We start from the raw sequence: 17,822 nt of genomic DNA, 5'->3' as shown, positions 1-17,822 counted from the left end.
GGGAATTGGTCCAGTGGGGTGGGGAGGGTTCTGGAGAGGCGAGGGGTCGCTGCGGGATCGAAAGGGCTTCTAAAATGAGGGTTGGAACCTCGGCCCCGGGGGGTGGGGTGCGTGCCCGGAGCAGCGGGGTGAGGCGTGGGCGGGGCGGTGGGGGCGAGTGCAGATTTGTCCCCACTGCCTTGGAGCCCGGTGTAACCTCCGCGCCCCCCCGCCCCGGGCTTTCCTGCGGATCTTCCTTCGTTTAATTCCTGTTTTTCTCTCGGCTGCAAGCCTTCTTGGGTGTTGATACACATATGTTTTGCACTGAGAAGGAAGAGTGCTTTACAAGTTAAAATACAATGGGGACATATGTGTATTTTTTTCCCACCGTGGGTGCGTATATTTTTGAGACTTAAGAGCCTGAATTTTTTGTCTTGAACCATCTCCCTTTCGTTTCTTCCCCTTTACGTCCAAAGAGTGCAAGGCCTTTAATACAGCAAGTTGCATGAAAAATGTAACTTAAACTTTCCGTTTTGCGTGTTAGCTTTTGTGCCCATGTCCTTTTCCCAGAAGGGTTTCATCGAGTTAGTTAAAATAGTTGTGGAGTTCAGTGATATAAATAGCCAACGGGAGAGAGGTATTTAGGTAAAAGCTTGTGCGGGGGGAGGGAAGGAAGGATGCTTAGAGAAAACCAGGTTGGAATATTTAGCAAGGAGTGGTGATGAAGGAAGGGAAAGGTAATGGCTTTGAAGATTATTTTTATGCATTTCGGTGTTCCTGAATATCTGTCTTCATCTAGTAGAATCAATTGTAGATCTCGATTGTTTCTTTCTCCGTACATGCCGGACATTTCCTCATCAGTGCTTGTAAGTGAAATAGAAATATTCAGGGACTAAACCAGTTTTCTGTGCTTTTCTCAATGTTTAGATAATTAAACCTTTTAAAAAGTTAACATGTTGAATTGACTTACGGTTTGCTATGAACAGGTTGCTCTTTGGCCTTGTTGAATAATTAAATGAAATTAAAATTGTTTTGCTCAAGATGATAAATTAGCAAAATTAATTCTTTGCAAGGTCCTTTGGACTCAGAGGGATAAGGTGAAGGGAGGCGAAATGAGCTTCCTTTGACAGTCTCTTCGCAAGCTTTCCTTTCGGTTTCTTTCCCTCGCTCTCTGGATCCAGTGATTTGCTGGTAAGGAAATGCAAAGAAAAGGGTGGTGAGGTTGTTTGCCGTGTGCGCGCTTTGGTGATAGGGTTCATATGAATCATTACTCCTCACCCAGGCAGTAATGTTCCTGAAGTTTTCTCTTCGTTCCATGTTTTATGGTAGTTTAACCTTATTAACTTTTCTGCAGGCTTTTTGTACACTTAAAGGAAACCTCTCTAACTTTTGATAATTACTTTTTTCTGGTAGGTCTTGCTTGAATGTAAGGCTTTTATTGAGGGGAAGGGAAAATGGAAGGAAGTTTTGAACTGAGGTTCAGTGTTAACGATAGTACGTGGCCTTTAAATATTTCCTACCTGGAATCAATCAATCTCTCTTTTTTAATGCAGTACCAGTTGTTGGGGACTAACCTTTTTCCAAATTAGTGCTCTGGGGTGGTAGTTGTATGTGTGGGCAGTACTAGGCTATTAGTATCATGCCAGCCGTGGATACCATCTCTGTGTTTACGGGAGTAAACATGAACAGGACTCAGTTTTAATTGGTATGTTTTCTTTTTCCAGGAGCTGGAGGAGGGAATGATATTCAGTGGTGTTTTTCTCAGGTGAAAGGAGCAGTAGATGATGATGTAGCAGAAGGTAAGAAAGCTTGCTTAATAATGCAAAATCTGAATATAAATCTTTTCAAAATCTTGATTACTGAAGGATTTCCTTGCAACTGAGTGTGTAATAGTTTAAGAACATTTTGTGTTTGTTGTCCAAGCAATGGAAAAACAGTTTTAAAAGTCACTTTTCTGAAAAATAGTCTTAAATCTCTTTTATAATTAATGCCTTGTTTTGTTATTATTTTTCCCTGAATTAACTGAAAGGAGCGCTATATGATGAGAGAGAGAGATATATATATATATATATATATAAAACCATCAGAAGAAAAATCTAAGGTCCATATGATAAAGGTTTCCTTGCTATATAAATTTCATGTACAAATAAATGGTGATGCATTTTCATGTTTGTACATTGTTTTTGGATGAGTAAGTTGAAACAGGTACCGTCAACATTTAGCTCAGAAACATTTTTGACTGCATCTTTTATTTTCGAGGGAAGATTTTTAGCTTTTTATGACCTTGCCTATTTGAGAATGTAGTGTTGATTGGCATATTCTGTGAAGGAATGCTGGTTCACATGATGCATTTTATTGTCTTGTAAGGATTAATTTAGGTGAATAAGAAAACAACAATGCTATGGATATAGTTTGACTTTTGGGAAGCTTATTCTTGTGCAGTTAGAAGCTGGATTTGATCAGCTGAAGTACTTAAGTCTTAATTTTTCCCAAAAATTTGTTTATTAATGTATTTTAAAGTTTAAAGTTTTGAAACTTTTTTAGGGTTTTGCACTTATTTGAGATGGTCTTAAGTGGTGGAGGCATTTTTTCCATAAAGTAGTTGCATTATCTCATTGTTCAGAAATGTTATTTAAAGATTGAATTTTAATAGTATTCTGTCTTGAATTACAGTAGGAATTTTCCAACAAAACTCAGATATTAAAACATACTTTTAATTTTTAAACATTTCTCTAGTGAAAATTTATAAATCATTTTTTTTAAGATTGTGTTGTTCTCATGTTAAGATCCTGTTTCTTACCTGCTGTCTAGAGTACTGTTTGGGAAGTTTTCTAGGTGCTGGTAGGGTGATGGCTTTGTGATGAGCCAGTAAATGCTTGTGTGGGTGTCAATTTTAATGAAGTTTGGTCAGAGTTTGGTGAACCCTGTGGGGGAGCCAGTTGACATGTAACATTATACTTTTTGATGCTTTACAGAGCAATCTCATGTTTTTTTTTCTATTGAGTCCTCATCCGTTTTTCACTTGAGAAACGAGAAGCTTAAAGAAGCTAAGAGACTCTCTGATGGTCACACAAATATTGGAAATCAGGGTTTTCTGGTAAAGCCTGTGGTGTGTGACTTGTTTAGAGAAATAAATTCTAAATTCAAGGGAGGAGTCATGTGTTACTCATTTTGTAACACCATTACCTGTTGAATAGTAGGCAGTCAAATATTGGATCATTAGTTCTACGCCGTTGTGTAATACTCACCAAGTTATGAAAGTTCTGTATACTTGAAAAACATTGCTTGGTTGAATTCATCTTACTCCCTTTATCAAGGATCTTTTGGGGCTTCCTAAATGCTGAGCACTGGGGCCACAAGGTGTTGAGGACATAAACCTTGCCCTTTGAGAAACCATAGTTTACTTCTTAGCAGAAAAACCGCATGGGTTTTACTTAATTAGAAGAAATTGATGTTCTAAATTTACGTAACTGCATCAAGTGATAGTTTGTGATAAGTATGATGGATCAGTTGTAGTTGTCTTCTACTAATACTTAGCTGCTTTTTGCTACTGGTTCATTAAAAATTTTTTTTTGAGGTTAAATATCATTTTGACGTACAGTGCATTCGTAGCATTTTAACACGCTGAGTTTTGGTATGTATATTTAATAAAAATATGACTGTTCTGGTGCTTGTGTCTATACAACTGTATGAAGTGTAAAAAGCATCCAACTTTCAGGTTTCACTGCTTTAATTTGGGTCTTTTTGCAAACTATGGTTTGTGTATCATAGTCTGTTATGTTTAACTAAGAGAAGATTTCCTTTTGTGAAATCAAGTAAAACTATTAATATGTTTTCCCCCTTGGTTGAAACTCTCATCTCTAAGCAGATTCTATCTATCTCAGCCTTATAGTTTAGCTTGCTTGTTTTCTATTAGTGATACATCCCAATTTCTTTTCCGTTAAGGGCTCCAAATTGTCTGTCTTTCCCCTCCTCCATGCAGTCAGCTGTCATGGCATACCATTTTTACTTCTCTAATGCTTTAATCTTCTTTCCATACCCACGTTCACTTTAGTTCAGGTTCTCAGTATCTCTCATCAGGATTGCAGTAACTTCCTAAATGATTCTTTGCTTCTTGTCCTGTTTTACTTCTAAGTTAATCTTAAATGCAGTCCCAGTTTTATTTTCCTCAGAAATCTTAAGTAGATTCCTGTATCCACGGGATTATGAATTACTTTCAAATGCTTCAGCCTTTCACCAATATGACCTGTGCTTCTCTAAGTTTATTTCCTAGGATGGTTTATGATCCAGCTAAATGGATACTGTTCTTCACACAAGATGTGTACACTCTTACTTTTGGGTCTTTTGTTTTTTTGCTGTTCCCACCTTGGAATGCCTGAAACTCCTCCCACAGTTCTCTTATCAGAATCCTACTATCCTTCACATCAAACCTGTAACCCTTTTACTTATCTCCCTTTTTTGGAAATACTTTTAGAATCTTTCTTCACAGCACGTTATTTCTATAATATTTAGTAGCCAAAACCTGTACTGTTGTACTGTAAGCTTAGTGCAGGACTCATGTGTCTTTGTGCTCTATACAGGACATCCTATATAAACTTGCTGTGCTTAGAACAATGCCTGGCATATGGTAGCTGTTCAGTATTTATTAAATGAAGTAGTGTAAGTGTTACCATTATTATGAGGTTATGAAGGGGGAAGAGAAAGGTGAAAGCTAGGATGATCAAGATATACTTCTGGCAATGATGGATTTATTGATTTGGCAGGCTTTATAACTGGCTTGATGATATACAGCTATATAACAGAAACAAGTCAGGAGACCTTGGGTTTTTATCCTAGTGACAAACTAGTATATGTCACTTTGGATAAGTACTCCTCTGGGTTCCAGTAGGCTGAGACTTAAGACGGCAGGACTGGCTTAAGTGATTTCTGTTGTTCCTTATACTCTGATCTTGTTCATTCTCAAAGATGTCTTAGAAGAGAAATCGCCCAACTTTACTAGTATTGGTAAGTTAAATTGTTTGAGATGTTGGAGTCCCTGGAGGCCTTAGTTTAAAAATAAGTCTTCACTGGACTTAGTTACTCAAAGCTCAGATTTTTTCATTAAGTACATTACAGAGCTAAGACAGAATTTTGACATTTAACCAAATACTTTCATTGACCTTGGGCCTGTTTTAGGCTCTTCCAGGACATTTACAGCCTCTATGGGGATGCTTATTCTGTGTCCAGTTCTCTTCAGGCACTTTTAAGTGGTTTATCTTTGGTCTAGCTACTTGTCTGGGAGAAGGGTGAGGCACTAAAATCTCTATCACTTGGATCTTCTCGTGTCGTGCAGTTTTTCATTTTAATCTTCGTGGTTAGCAGTAACAACATTTTATCGTATTGCATACTTTGAACTTTTCCTTTATTAAGAGCTTTCTCTCATGAGACAGTAGGTAAGCGCACAGACTCTGGTGCTAGGCTGCGTGGTTTGAATCCTACTCAGTCACCTACTAGCCGGGTGATCTGGGGCAGGTCACTTAACCTCTTTGTGCCTGTTTCCCCTTCTAAAAATGAGGATAACAATACAATCTGTCTTACAATGTTGTTTTGATGATTAAATGAGTTAATATACATAAAACAGAAACCAGCATATGGTAAGAGCCTTATAAGGGTTTAGTTATTGTTATTACTTGAACGTTTATGGCAAAAAAGGGAGAGTTGGAGAGTGAAGAAACTGGAGAATTGTCTTTAAAGGCTATGAAAAAGTTTCTCGTCAGCCAAAGTGAAGAAAATGGTACATGTATGTTTTATACATATTCTTTGATTTCATTAATATGAAGTTCAGAAACATTCAAAAGTAAACCATAGGTTTAGAGACATATATGAAGCTGGTAAAACTCCAAAGAATAGCTACGCAGTAATTACTGTAAAAGCCAGTATAATGGTTGCCTTTAAGCAGTGAGAGGGAGCTGTGATTGGGGGGGCGTCTGGGAAGGCTCTTGTGGATGGTGTCTTGACCTGGATGGATGATGGTGGTTGTACAGATGTTTGTAATAACTGATTAACTTGGACATTTTTTATTTTCTGTATTTGTTAGGTTTCACAATAAAAAAGGGTTTTAAAAAATTCAATACTGGACTAAAGGGTTTAGAGTGAAAAATGGCAATCTCTGCCTCACCCACTCCCTAATCCCTGGTCCATCTCCTAAAGGCAATTACATTGAATTCTTTTAGCTGTGTTCCCTGGTGCTTAATTACATTTTTTGTGAATAAAACGATACTTCTGTTTCTCATCAATTTTAGACATTTCCAATTGACTTCCTTCTCTAGTATATGAAGATTAAGCTGTTTAATTATCATTCTCATGCCCCAGTGTTACATCACACTTTATGGTTAAATTAGAAGTCAGTGCTTACATTGTTATGACCATGCACATGTTTGCCACTGAACTAATACTATTATATAATGTTGCTCATTTCTTGTGTGTCTCTTCATTTTTCCTGAAGGTAATTGCCTGTTTTTTAATTTGCCTGGTTCTTTTTGCATTTTTAAAAAGACTTCATTATAGTGCTTTCGAACATTGCAGGAAGTAGATGGAATAATAAAATGAACCCCCATCAGCCAACATCATCAACCCCTGGCTAGCGCTGCCCCATTTATACTTGCATCACTTAACTCCTTTCCCAGACCATTGTTTATTTAATAATAGAAATATTATTGATTTTGTTTTTAAAATCAGAATTCAACAAACTAGAAAACCAATTTCATTTTAAAGTGAAACAGTAAGGAATTTTTCCTAATGATTTTTTTGCAGTAGCCATTCTGATAATTTGTTAGTTTATTTAAATTTTGTAGAAATTATTAAAAATTCAAATACATGTGAATAATCTGAAGTGTATGATTTTTGGTAAAAAATATGAAACAATCATTCAAGATGGCTATTTTAATGTTAATTTTATTATTTACTCTAATATTGTTTTAATATTACTGAATGTTAAATAATTTTTGTTATTTTAATGCTGTATTTGACAATCTTAAACTTTCCTTCGTAGGAACTTATTTTAGGAATTTGATTTTATTACATGAGGCCTGTTTTTATGAAACTTGGATCCAAATGCATTGTATCTTTTCAACACTTTGCTTCCTGTTTATTTTTAGTAGGATTTAGACTTGTGGACTGGTTCTTGGGAACAATTTTTCAATGGTAGAGTCTAAATACTCCCCAAATAAGGATATAAATAAAATTTTGAGAAACAAATAATTTTTGCGGGTATCACCTAAAATTGAATAGTTTTAAATCCATTCCATATTTCTGATGCTACAATATAAACAGAATTTAAGGTCATTTGTGTTCTGTGTTTCTTAGAGGTGTATGCATGTTAGATTTAGGCACTAGTGTCAATTAGAAAAAATAGTACAACCAGTTATTTCCAGATTTCAAAATATTGGCACATCAGCTATATTCCAAATGACCTATTCCTAATGATCTATAGCAAAGGTCTTAGATACCATTCTTGCCTTGTGTCATGTGACACTCCTCTTTTCTCTTAATATTAGCATTACTACTGACAAAAAGTCTAGTTCTCATGCAGTGCAATCACTTAAAGTAGGGTAAATTTGCCCATTAAATAACATCAATGACCTTGTTTATTTAGTATTGGGCAGTGTCTTTGTTTTCATTTAAGATATTAAAAATTTTTTTCTTATTCCTTTATTGAAAGAGAAATTATGAGAGATAATGGTTCTGAAAGAAAGTTAGCTGACATTTTGTCTCAGGTTATTAAAATAAGCCAAAAATTAAACTTAGTTATTTCTTAATACTTTCTCTTTGTGAACTAAATTTTAAAATCCTTAAAGATTGTAGAATAAGCAGAATGCTAAGAGGTTGTTTGAAACAAAGAATTTATTTTGTGAAATCAGTAATAAGTTCCCATATATTATGTATTTGCACATGTTTATTTGCTTAGTTTAGTTGAGTTGCAAGAGGAAGGGTAAACTATATCTTAAATTTCTTATGCTGTTAAATAGTAAAATTGAAGGGTTGGAGATAGATGTTTTAGCTAATATTCTCAACTATAATCTCTTTTCCCTTCTCTTAGGTGATATGAAAATTATATTTGAGTAATCAAGGGTCTGCAAGTTGCTTCCTTAGTAGAAGGAAAAGAGAAGTAAACACCTGGTAATATAAATTAGATTTCTTATAAATAATTGAATTTGATTTTTACCACTGTAGAGTCAATATAAGGAAGAGATGGCATGGCCATCGTAAGTACTCACAGCAGCTAGTGTTCACTGAGTACTTAACTATGTGCCAGGTACTGTTTTAGGTGCTTTATATATATATTACTTCCTTAATCTTCACAAAAACTCTATGAAATAAGTAGACACTGTTTTCCCATACAAATGAAGAGTCTAGGCTAGGAAGGTTAATTTATTAAATATCCTTGAGCAGGTGGTGGACTTGGGATTCTTACCTCAAATCTTTTAATTCTCCTAATGTAATTTTATTTATTTCCAAACTTGAGCTGCCTTTTTTAGGTTAGGTGAGGGTGTTTGAAGTTGTTGGAATGTGACTTATTTATAACAGAGTTTATTTATAATGCCTAATAGATTATTGTTGTTTTGAAGTAATTTGGTTTGGAGATTTACTGGATTTTCTAGTGGAATTCTTAAGAACCTGCTATAAACGGGCTGTAAGGGCTGTGTGAACCTTCTCAAGTTGTATGTAAAATTATATTGTGTGTGCATGTACATATGTGCGCTTTTCTGGTCCAAGAGGGTCTGTAACAGCTATCATTTATTCCATTTCAGAGCGTGGTCTGGCGCCCACTCAGTTCTTTCAAGAGGTCTATGAAGTCGAAACTGTTTTCATAGTAATGCTAAGATGCTGTGCCTTTTTTATTATGTTGACATTTGCACCCATGGCACAGAAGGAGTATGGGTAAATGTGCTGGCACCTTACCATGAATCAAGGCTTTGGCACCAAATGTCCCAGTAGTCATGGTAATCTTCATTGCCATGTACCAGCAGTTTAAAAATGCCAATTTTACTTAAGAATGTCCTTGATGAAGCAGTATACATTACTAATTTTTTTAAATCTCGACACGAGTACATGTCTGTTAAACATTCTGTGTGACAAAATTCTGCTATAGACCAGAGTACAATGGTTGTCTGCAGCAGAAGCTTTGGTACAATTATTTGTTTCAGAGTGAACTAGCTGCTCTTTTCATGGAACATTATTTTTCCTAGAAAGAGCTGCTGACAATCTATGGTTATTCAAACTTGGATAGTTGGCAGATATTTTCTCAAATGAACAGTGAAACTGTTGCCTCAATGGACCGTATTTGCTGCCCGTGGTAAAATTTGAGCTTTTAAGCAAAAGTCAGAATTTTGGAAAACGTGTATCTGCCATCCTGAGCTTGTTAACTTCCTAGTAAAGATTTTTCAAATGAGATCAGTAGTAATATTAACGACTGTGATTTTTAATATTGTATAATATTTGGAAGATCTGCATAACTCTGAATCAGTATTTTGCAAATGACCAATGCCTGTGATATTAAAAAGTCATATATAAGTAAAAGTGCAAGATGGAGGATTGCATTTTAACATAACAGACAACCCAATATGGTATCAGATTCCACAAACCTTTAAGAAACTACCAATTGTTGAGTTTTGGTGTATTATCAAAGGGATATCCATAACTACCTGAAAAGACTATTAAAATATTTCTTTTCCAGCTACATACCTGAGTGAGGCTGGATTTTCTTCATATATTTAACTGAGACAGCGTAGTGTAGTATGTTGAATGCGGAAGCAATGAAGAGAATCTAGGCATCTTCTGTGAAGCCAGACATTAGAGATTTGCAGCAATGTAAAACAATACCATTCTTACTAATTTTTGGGGGGGCAAATATAGTTGTTTTTCGTACTTTTTTTGTTAATGCGTAGGGCTTATTATTACTGTTTTTAATGAATAAATACTTAAAAATTTAAAAGGTCTTTGAGATTCTCAGATTTTAAAAGTGTACCTGCCATCCAGAAATATCTGACAACTGTTGGTTTAGTCTGTTATTGGATTTCATTGTGCTGTTGCCTTACAAGAGTCTCATGAACCACAGGATAAGTGATCAGAATAGTGTGCTGCTTTTGTGCACGCTTGTCTAAAGCGTTCCTGTGAAAGAGTTTCTGTGACTGCAAATTGTTTCAGCCTACTCCCTTGCTGTTCTTCACATCCCTGATTAGATCTGCCATGAGCCCTTTCCTCTGGTGAGCTTGGTCAACTAAGGATACCTTCAGGACTTTAAAATACCTATTTGTAAACTTAGCTCTCCCTAGAGAGATTAAATACCAAGACATATTTGCCAGAATGCTTTAACCCTAAAAGTTTTGTAGGGCTTTTCCAGCTATTTCTGCTCAGGTACAACTGTCATTAATACTTAACGTAGAATTACTAAATTCCTCAGAGCCTGGTCTAGTGCCATTTCTGGGTTGGCGACCTGCTCATTAGAAATGAGTTGGTGCCCTTGACATTGTGTTTTATTTTGAGCCCAACATGTCGCAGTTTGATGTGTTGTTTTTTCATGTAAGAAAGATATAAAATCGGCTTAGTAACTTTTTATTTCCCAACTGTTTTAACTACTAAAGGGAGGAAAAGGAGGAGGAACAGTGTTTTTCTTTAAATTCTACTTTAAAGTACAAAATAGTTCTATTTTAAAATAATTGCTGCATTTCCCATTCTAAGAGTGCAGTATCAACTATTTACTGCTAAGTATTTTCAGTGTTTTTGTGGCTATTTTTGTAGCCTTTAAAAAAAATCTGCCCAACTATGTAGTACTTTTAAAACTAGCTGTACCAGTTTTGCCTCCATGTTTAGAAATTGGGTTTATTAAAAGAGCAACACAGCTGTTTTTTTTATTAATAGGAATATTTTTAGTTAATATTAGCTGTAGTTGATTACAATGTCATATAGATCCTTGCCCATGGCATATGTGGAATCCTTAGCAAATCATATTGAATGCTTCTATATGTCATTATACCTAGGTTTATACTCCTGTGTTTTTAGTTTCTGTTGGTTGACCTCCTCTCTGAATGTTCAAATACCAACTGGAATTTTCTCTTCTGAAGTCTTTGAATGATTTTTTTTTTTTTAAGATTTTATTTTTCCTTTTTCTCCCCAAAGCCCCCTGGTACATATTTGTGTATTTTTAGTTTTGGTTCCTCCTAGTTGTGGCATGTGGGATACCGCCTCAGCATGGCTTGATGAGTGGTGCCATGTCTGCACCCAGGATCCGAACCGGCAGAGCCCTGGGCCACTGAAGCAGAGCATGAACTTAACCACTTGGCCATGGGGCCGGCCCCATGAATGATCTGTTTTATCCAGTTCAAGGGGGTTCACAGGCCAGTGACCCTGTTAAGAACCTCTGCCCTAGTCTATAAGGTTTTGCCTGTGATTATATGCCTACTGAAATTTGGAGGAGTCAAGGATATTTTCTATGATAGTGATAGTTTTTAGATTATTAAGAAAGTATTCTTTCTTAGGAATCCTCTTAGTACTTAGTGTTCCTGATGTAATATTAGAGGGATGAATCTTCTCTAAGATGTTAGGCTTGACAGCTTTATTGTATTCTCATCTTAATTTTTTTTAAATTAAAAACTGCTGTCTCTTTAACCATGGTTAAAAATATTAGGAATATATTGGATTTTGAGTCAGTTGCTCATTTTATACTTCATTCTGAAGGAATCTAAATTATTCTTCAGTAGCTGATATTAAGAGAGAAACCAAAGCATATAAAAGGAATTGATGGGAAAATATTTTCAATTTCCTAAAGATCTGAAACAATGTTACTTTTTAGAATTTGCTATTGTAGTTTCAGGTCTGCTCTGTGTGAAAGTGGAAATAGAACCTTTTTGGTGTTACCTGGTATCTGTTTTTCCCCATCTTACCATAGGGTAAGAGTCTTGTGGTCCTGCAGTAGATGTGTTTCTAAGATAGCATGAGAGAAATCTTTAATATCTTAGATTGGCTACTAAATTGTGAAGGCTCTATTTCAAGAGAAACAGGCTATTGTAGGCAATAAATCTTGTCAAATTCTCTATCTAGGGATGCAACATAGAAAAATGGTTATTATAGGAATTGGTAGTAGAGAAGGGATTGCTTCTTTTTAGTGTTTTTTTTCCCCTTGACATAAAAAGAGAATTACTTATTTTTTTCCAGCAGCAGAATAAATTCTTTCAGAAATATTTTTTAACTACCTTACATTTTTATGCATTTTTTGTTGTAAAAGACACATAAAGTTTACCATCTTAACCATTTGAAGTGTACAGTTCAGTACTGTTAACTGTATTCACATTATTGTGGAACAGAGGTCCAGAACTTTTCTGAATTACAAAACTGAAGCTGAGCTCATTAAACAGCTCTTCCATTCTCCTTTCCCCTCAGCCCGTTATCCACCGTTCTGCTTTGTGTTTCCATGAATTTGAGTGCTTTAGATGCCTCATACAAATGGAATCATACAGTGTTTGTCTTTTTGTGACTGATTTATTTCATTTTCTCAAGGTTCATCTATGTTGTAGCATGTAGACAGGATTTCCTTCCTTTTTGAGGTTGAATAGTATTCCATTGTATGCATATGCCACATTTTGTTTATCCATCAACCGTTGATGGACATTTAGGTTGCTTCCACCTCTTAACTATTGTCCGCTCCAATCTTTTTATATATGGTTGGGGTTCGGTGAGAAGGAACAGCGTAAGTACTATCTATAAGTGATTGGAGGTGCACAGGAAGAACCTTAGGCAGAACATGAAGGTATCAGTTAGAGGATATTAAGAATACAGATTGGTACTTCTGGGAGATAAATGTGTTATCCTAGATTTGAAACAACAGTTTGAAAATTAGAACTGGATTACTATATTTCGTAGACTCGTTCAGGATAGGATTAGACAAAATCCAGATTTTTGACCAAAGTTTCACCTCATTTGTTTTGCAGTTTCTGGTTTAAAAACAGAAAATCTTGTGGATTTTGTAAGTCAGTGTTTCATTACTGTAAAACTTCTTATATTAACAATAAAGCAACCTGTATGTTGTTTCATATATGTTTTAATTAGACAAAGTCTTCAGCATAATAGGGAAAGTCGATAACTGCATTACATTTCTTTCTAATGAAATTGTAGATAAGGAATGATCAAGGTCACATTTCTTAAAATAGCCTTTGAGATAGACGTTATTGTCATTTTGTATGTGAAGAGCAGTGTTGGTCTAAGATTATGAGTTAGTAGAACTATTCTGTCTACTTTTTAGGCTCCCACCTTGCTTCTGTGTGGTTCAATTTTAAAAAATACTGTTTGATTAAGTCTGAATCTCTGGTTCTCATAGGAAGGGGGTGAAATTAATGTGAGACCGTAGTTATTCATCCACAAGTCAACAGGTGTATGTTGAGTGACAAGTACTGTGGAGAATGTGAAGGAAATAGAAGACATGGTTCCTTCACTTTAGGTATATTAAAAAGGTCAGTTTTATTAAAATAAGCATTTTCCATAACACTTTGTGGCTTTTGATATTAAGCTGTTATGTTACTAGGAGATCCTCGCCTAATTCCATGTAAAAATTTTACAGGAGGGGCTGGCCCGGTGGTGCAGCAGTTAAGTTCCCATGTTCTGCTTTCGCGGCCCGGGGTTTGCTGGTTCAGATCCTGGGAGCGGACCTATGCACCGCTTGTCAAGCCATGCCATGGGAGGTGTCCCACATATAAAGTGAGGAAGATGGGTATGGATGTTAGCTCAGGGCCAGTCTTCCTCAGCGAAAAGAGGAGGGTTGGCAGCAGATGTTAGCTCAGGGCTAATCTGCTTCAAAAAAAAAAAAAAAAAATTACAGGTAATGCTGAAATGTGAGTAGTAAATTCTTTTCCCTTTTCCCAGTTGACATGATGCTGCCTGATTTTGAGATGGTGCTGTTGTACAAGTACTTAGTTGTTCCTTGGGGTTAAATGAAAAAAATCGCATATATCTCAAGTCTTTCTAAGACACAAATACGCCTTTTGATGGTTTCAAACGGTTGTGAATTGAATTGATTAATGAATAGTATTACTAGAGATTTCTCCAGGTAAATGTTTGTGGTAGCTTACAAGCCTTTTTTGTCTTTGTCCTCTGTCTCAGGTTTCAAAACTTTAATTTTAACAGTTTGGCAGTTCCTTAAAAAGTTAACCATAGACTTACCGTGTATAATCCAGCAATTCTGTTTCTAGGTATATACCTAAGGGAATTGAAAACATGTGTCCACAAAAACTTGTACACGTTTATAGCAACATTATTTGTAATAGGCAAAAAGTAGAAACAAACCAATTGTTTGTCAACTGATGGTACATAAGGAAAAGATGGTGTATCCAAACACTGGAATATTATGCAGCCATAGAAAGGGATGAAGTACGGCTACATGCTGCAACGTAGATGAACTTTGAAAACATTATGCTGAGTGAAGAAGCCAGTCACGAAATCCACATATTGTATGATTTCATTTATGTGAAGTGTTCAGAACAGGCAAATTTGTTGAGACAGAAAGTAGATTAGTGGTTGCTAGAGCTGCTGGGGGGCAGGGGTAAGGGGAGTGACTGCCAGTAGGTACAGCATTTCTGTAAGGGGTGATGAAAATATTTTGGGATTAGATAGTGTTGATGGTCGAACAGTACTGTGAATTGTACACCGAATTTGAAGAAATAGTAAATTTACTAAAAAATATAAGGAGAGACCAAGAGTAGGATTCCCTTTCTTAAGTGAGTTTCCAGAGCCAGTAAAAAACTCATGGTTATAAAAGAAAAAGCTTTTGTTTTGCTATACTTCTATCACACACACCACCCTACATCTGACTTTCTCCACAATATTACGCAAATCTAGTTTGCACATCTTTTTTACAAACTAAATATAAGGCAGCTATTTTTATCTTTTACTAACTAGGTTTAAATATATACACACACCCACACACATGCAGTGGTGAATCCAAACAATACAACAAGAGGTATACAGTGAAAGTATGTCTCCCTCTTGCTCCATTCTCCAAGATTTTATATCCCCAGAGATGCGATCACAAATTTCTTATATATTGTCCAGAAGTATTTTATATTTGTATGTGTTTTCAATTTAACAGAGCATGTTCATCATTTTAGGTTTGAAAATGGGAAAATATATTCCAGAAATCCATGATAGACAAGGTCCATAGGCCCTTTGTTAGAGAGGATCTGATGAATTGTCCAAATATCTACCATTTTCTTGTAACTGGCCTATGATTTCCATAGCTTCAGTCGGAAGAGTTGCTGAGAAGGTTATACACATTTGGGATATGCACCTAGATATACAATTAGTGGACTGTAACTAAAACTAAGTAAAATTTATAGTAATTAATTTCTAAGATATCCAAGTCTTTAAAAATAACCATTTTGGTTCTTTGATGCTTGGAGTCTGTGTCTTATCCCTGTCTTATCCCTTATTAAATTAGACCTTGAGCTTTCTCCAGTTGAATCTTACTGTTCCTGATGGTATGTGAAGTGACCAGGTCTTTTGGTGATTATTTAATTAGGACTATAATAAACGTTATACGGTAGGCTAGATCCTAAACATCTTTTTTTTTTTTAAAGATTTTATTTTTCCTTTTTCTCCCCAGAGCCCCCCAGTACATAGTTGTATACTTTTAGTTATGGGTCCGTCTGGTTGTGCTATGTGGGATGCTGCCTCAACATGGCCTGATGAGTGATGCCATGTCTGTGCCCAGGATCCCAACTAGTGAAACCCTGGGCCGCTGAAGTGGAGCACGCGAACCCAACCACTCGGCCACGGGGCCGACCCCTGGATCCTAAACATCTTATGTGTCTTTTTTTTTTCCTCCTAATGTGTCTTTTTGACTGTTCAGTAAACAAATGGGTCCTTTTGTTCACATGTGCACCATCTCTAATTCTTAACTGAATTTCTTGGAAATTTTGTTAACATTGTTTAAAAGGCCAAAATGTCATGATTTGTATACTGCTCAAGTTGGTGAGAATGCAGCTTCATTAAATTCTTGCTGTGTGGTAATTGTTACTATTAAGAATTTTTATTCTTTAAGGAAAAATAGCTTCCTGAATATAAACATAAAATGTCTGATATATATATATATTTTTTTAAAGATTTTATTTTTTTCCTTTTTCTCCCCAAAGCCCCCTGGTACATAGTTGTATATTCTTCGTTGTGGGTCCTTCTAGATGTGGCATGTGGGACGCTGTCTTAGCGTGGTTTGATGAGCAGTGCCATGTCCATGCCCAGGATTCGAACCAACGAAACACTGGGCTGCCTGCAGTGGAGCACGAGAACTTAACCACTCGGCCAGGGGGCCGGCCCCCTCTGATATATTTTTAAAATAAGTCCTCAAGAAACTTAGCTAACTGTTAATGTAAGTACTTTACATGCATTCTCTCATTTAATCTTCTCAACCAGCCTCTGAGGATAGGTATTATTATTATTTTCCTTTTATAGATGAGGAAATTAAAGATTATGTAAAGTAATTTAGCCAAGGTCACAGAGTTGGTCAGTGGGGAATCCAGGGCTTGAACCTTGGTTCTTCTGACTTCAGAACGTCCACAAGTAAGCAAAAAAAATCATGTCTCACTATTTCAGTCTTTATGATTTTTGCTATTATAAATTTATGATGAACATCCTTGTGAGAATCTTACTCCTTTAGGGTATATTTCTAGAAGTGGAATGGCTAGTCAAAAGGTGTCGTCTTTTTTTATGGCTTATGATATGTGTTACCAAATTGCCTGAGAAAGTTGTTGATTTTCTCTTCTTCCAGCAGTAAATGCGAGTGCCCATTTCCTGACTTGTTGACTGGCAAAATATTACCATTCAGAAAATTCTTTCCTGCTTAATTGTTTTACTGTTTTTAAGTGTGTGGATTCTGTTCATGTCCTTTGTTTGTTCTTTGGAGATGCTTGTCGTTCTTATTCATTTGTAATAGCATAGTCCCTTTTCCCCCTTGAATCATATTATAGCTGAGGAAAGTTTTATGGAAGCTCAAAGAAGAAATAATTTGGGTCTGGAGTAGATGGGAAAGGCTTTCTAAATGAAGTAATTTTTCATTTGTTTTTGACAGGCAAAGGAGGGCAGAGGATAAGGAAACATTTGAGAACTACTGTGTTTGGGTTTTTTTAAATCTGTAGGCGGGGATAATTAATAGTACTTGGCGTGTTATTTCAAGGATTAATGTACATGAGTGCTTAGTTTTTATACATACTAAATGCTCAGAAAATTTATTCACTGCAGTTATTTAGTTATTTAATGCATGATTGACAGAAATAACAGATGAACAACAGAAGAATAAAAGCCTGTTCGAGTCCACAAACGAAGATCAGCTAGTTGTTTTTGAAATTTGAGGCAGATTATAGGCACTTTCAATAAGTGTATGTTGCATTAATGAATACAACTGTAATTTTGTTGGGTTGGGAGTGGGAAATCCAAAGAGAGAAGTGGGAAGAGTAGTTTCATCAGAATTGGGGTTAGACTAGGGCCTGGAACTTTGACTATTAATTTGACTAATTTAAAACTATTATGTGGCAACAAAAGTTCAAGCTTGTTCCTTTTTTATTTTTTATCTCATTTTCCTTTTTTCCTCAAGTTCCTCCAGTGTTTTGTTCTTCCCTATGATTGTATACTCTACATCTTCTCTCAAGAATAATGTAATTTGGGAGTGAGGCTGGGAGACTTTGAACATGCGCTAGAGCCCAGAGTGTCCTTCCCTAGTAGTTTCATTTTTCCCTACCAGGTGGGAGTGGAGTTTGGGACACCTGAAAGTGTGATCTCAGGAAATCGAAGTACTGACCCTTAAGTGTTGAGGCTCTAAAAAGCCC

The 17,822-nt window shown here is 36.0% G+C and overlaps 1 protein-coding gene across 15 annotated transcripts in view; it reads left to right on the top strand.

Moving 5' to 3' along the window:
- PPP2R2A (protein phosphatase 2 regulatory subunit Balpha) overlaps positions 1–17,822 on the top strand; it is an 83,710-nt gene that overhangs the window by 723 nt on the left and 65,165 nt on the right. For 4 of the 15 annotated variants that reach the window (XM_014845403.3, XM_070505177.1, XM_070505179.1 and 1 more), the window contains exon 2: positions 1,704–1,778. In XM_014845403.3, the coding sequence (XP_014700889.1) occupies positions 1,704–1,778 (75 nt within the window). Of the gene's footprint in view, positions 1–323; positions 373–622; positions 846–1,151; positions 1,389–1,703; positions 1,779–17,822 lie in introns of those variants that run through there. The other 11 variants (XM_070505172.1, XM_070505170.1, XM_070505175.1 and 8 more) reach the window with 9 other exon arrangements.

This window comes from Equus asinus, chromosome 3, assembly GCF_041296235.1.
Source record: "Equus asinus isolate D_3611 breed Donkey chromosome 3, EquAss-T2T_v2, whole genome shotgun sequence".
NCBI classification, from domain to species: Eukaryota; Metazoa; Chordata; class Mammalia; order Perissodactyla; family Equidae; genus Equus; species Equus asinus.
Note: the sequence above shows the minus strand (reverse complement) of the source record. Positions and strands in the feature narration are given on the sequence as shown.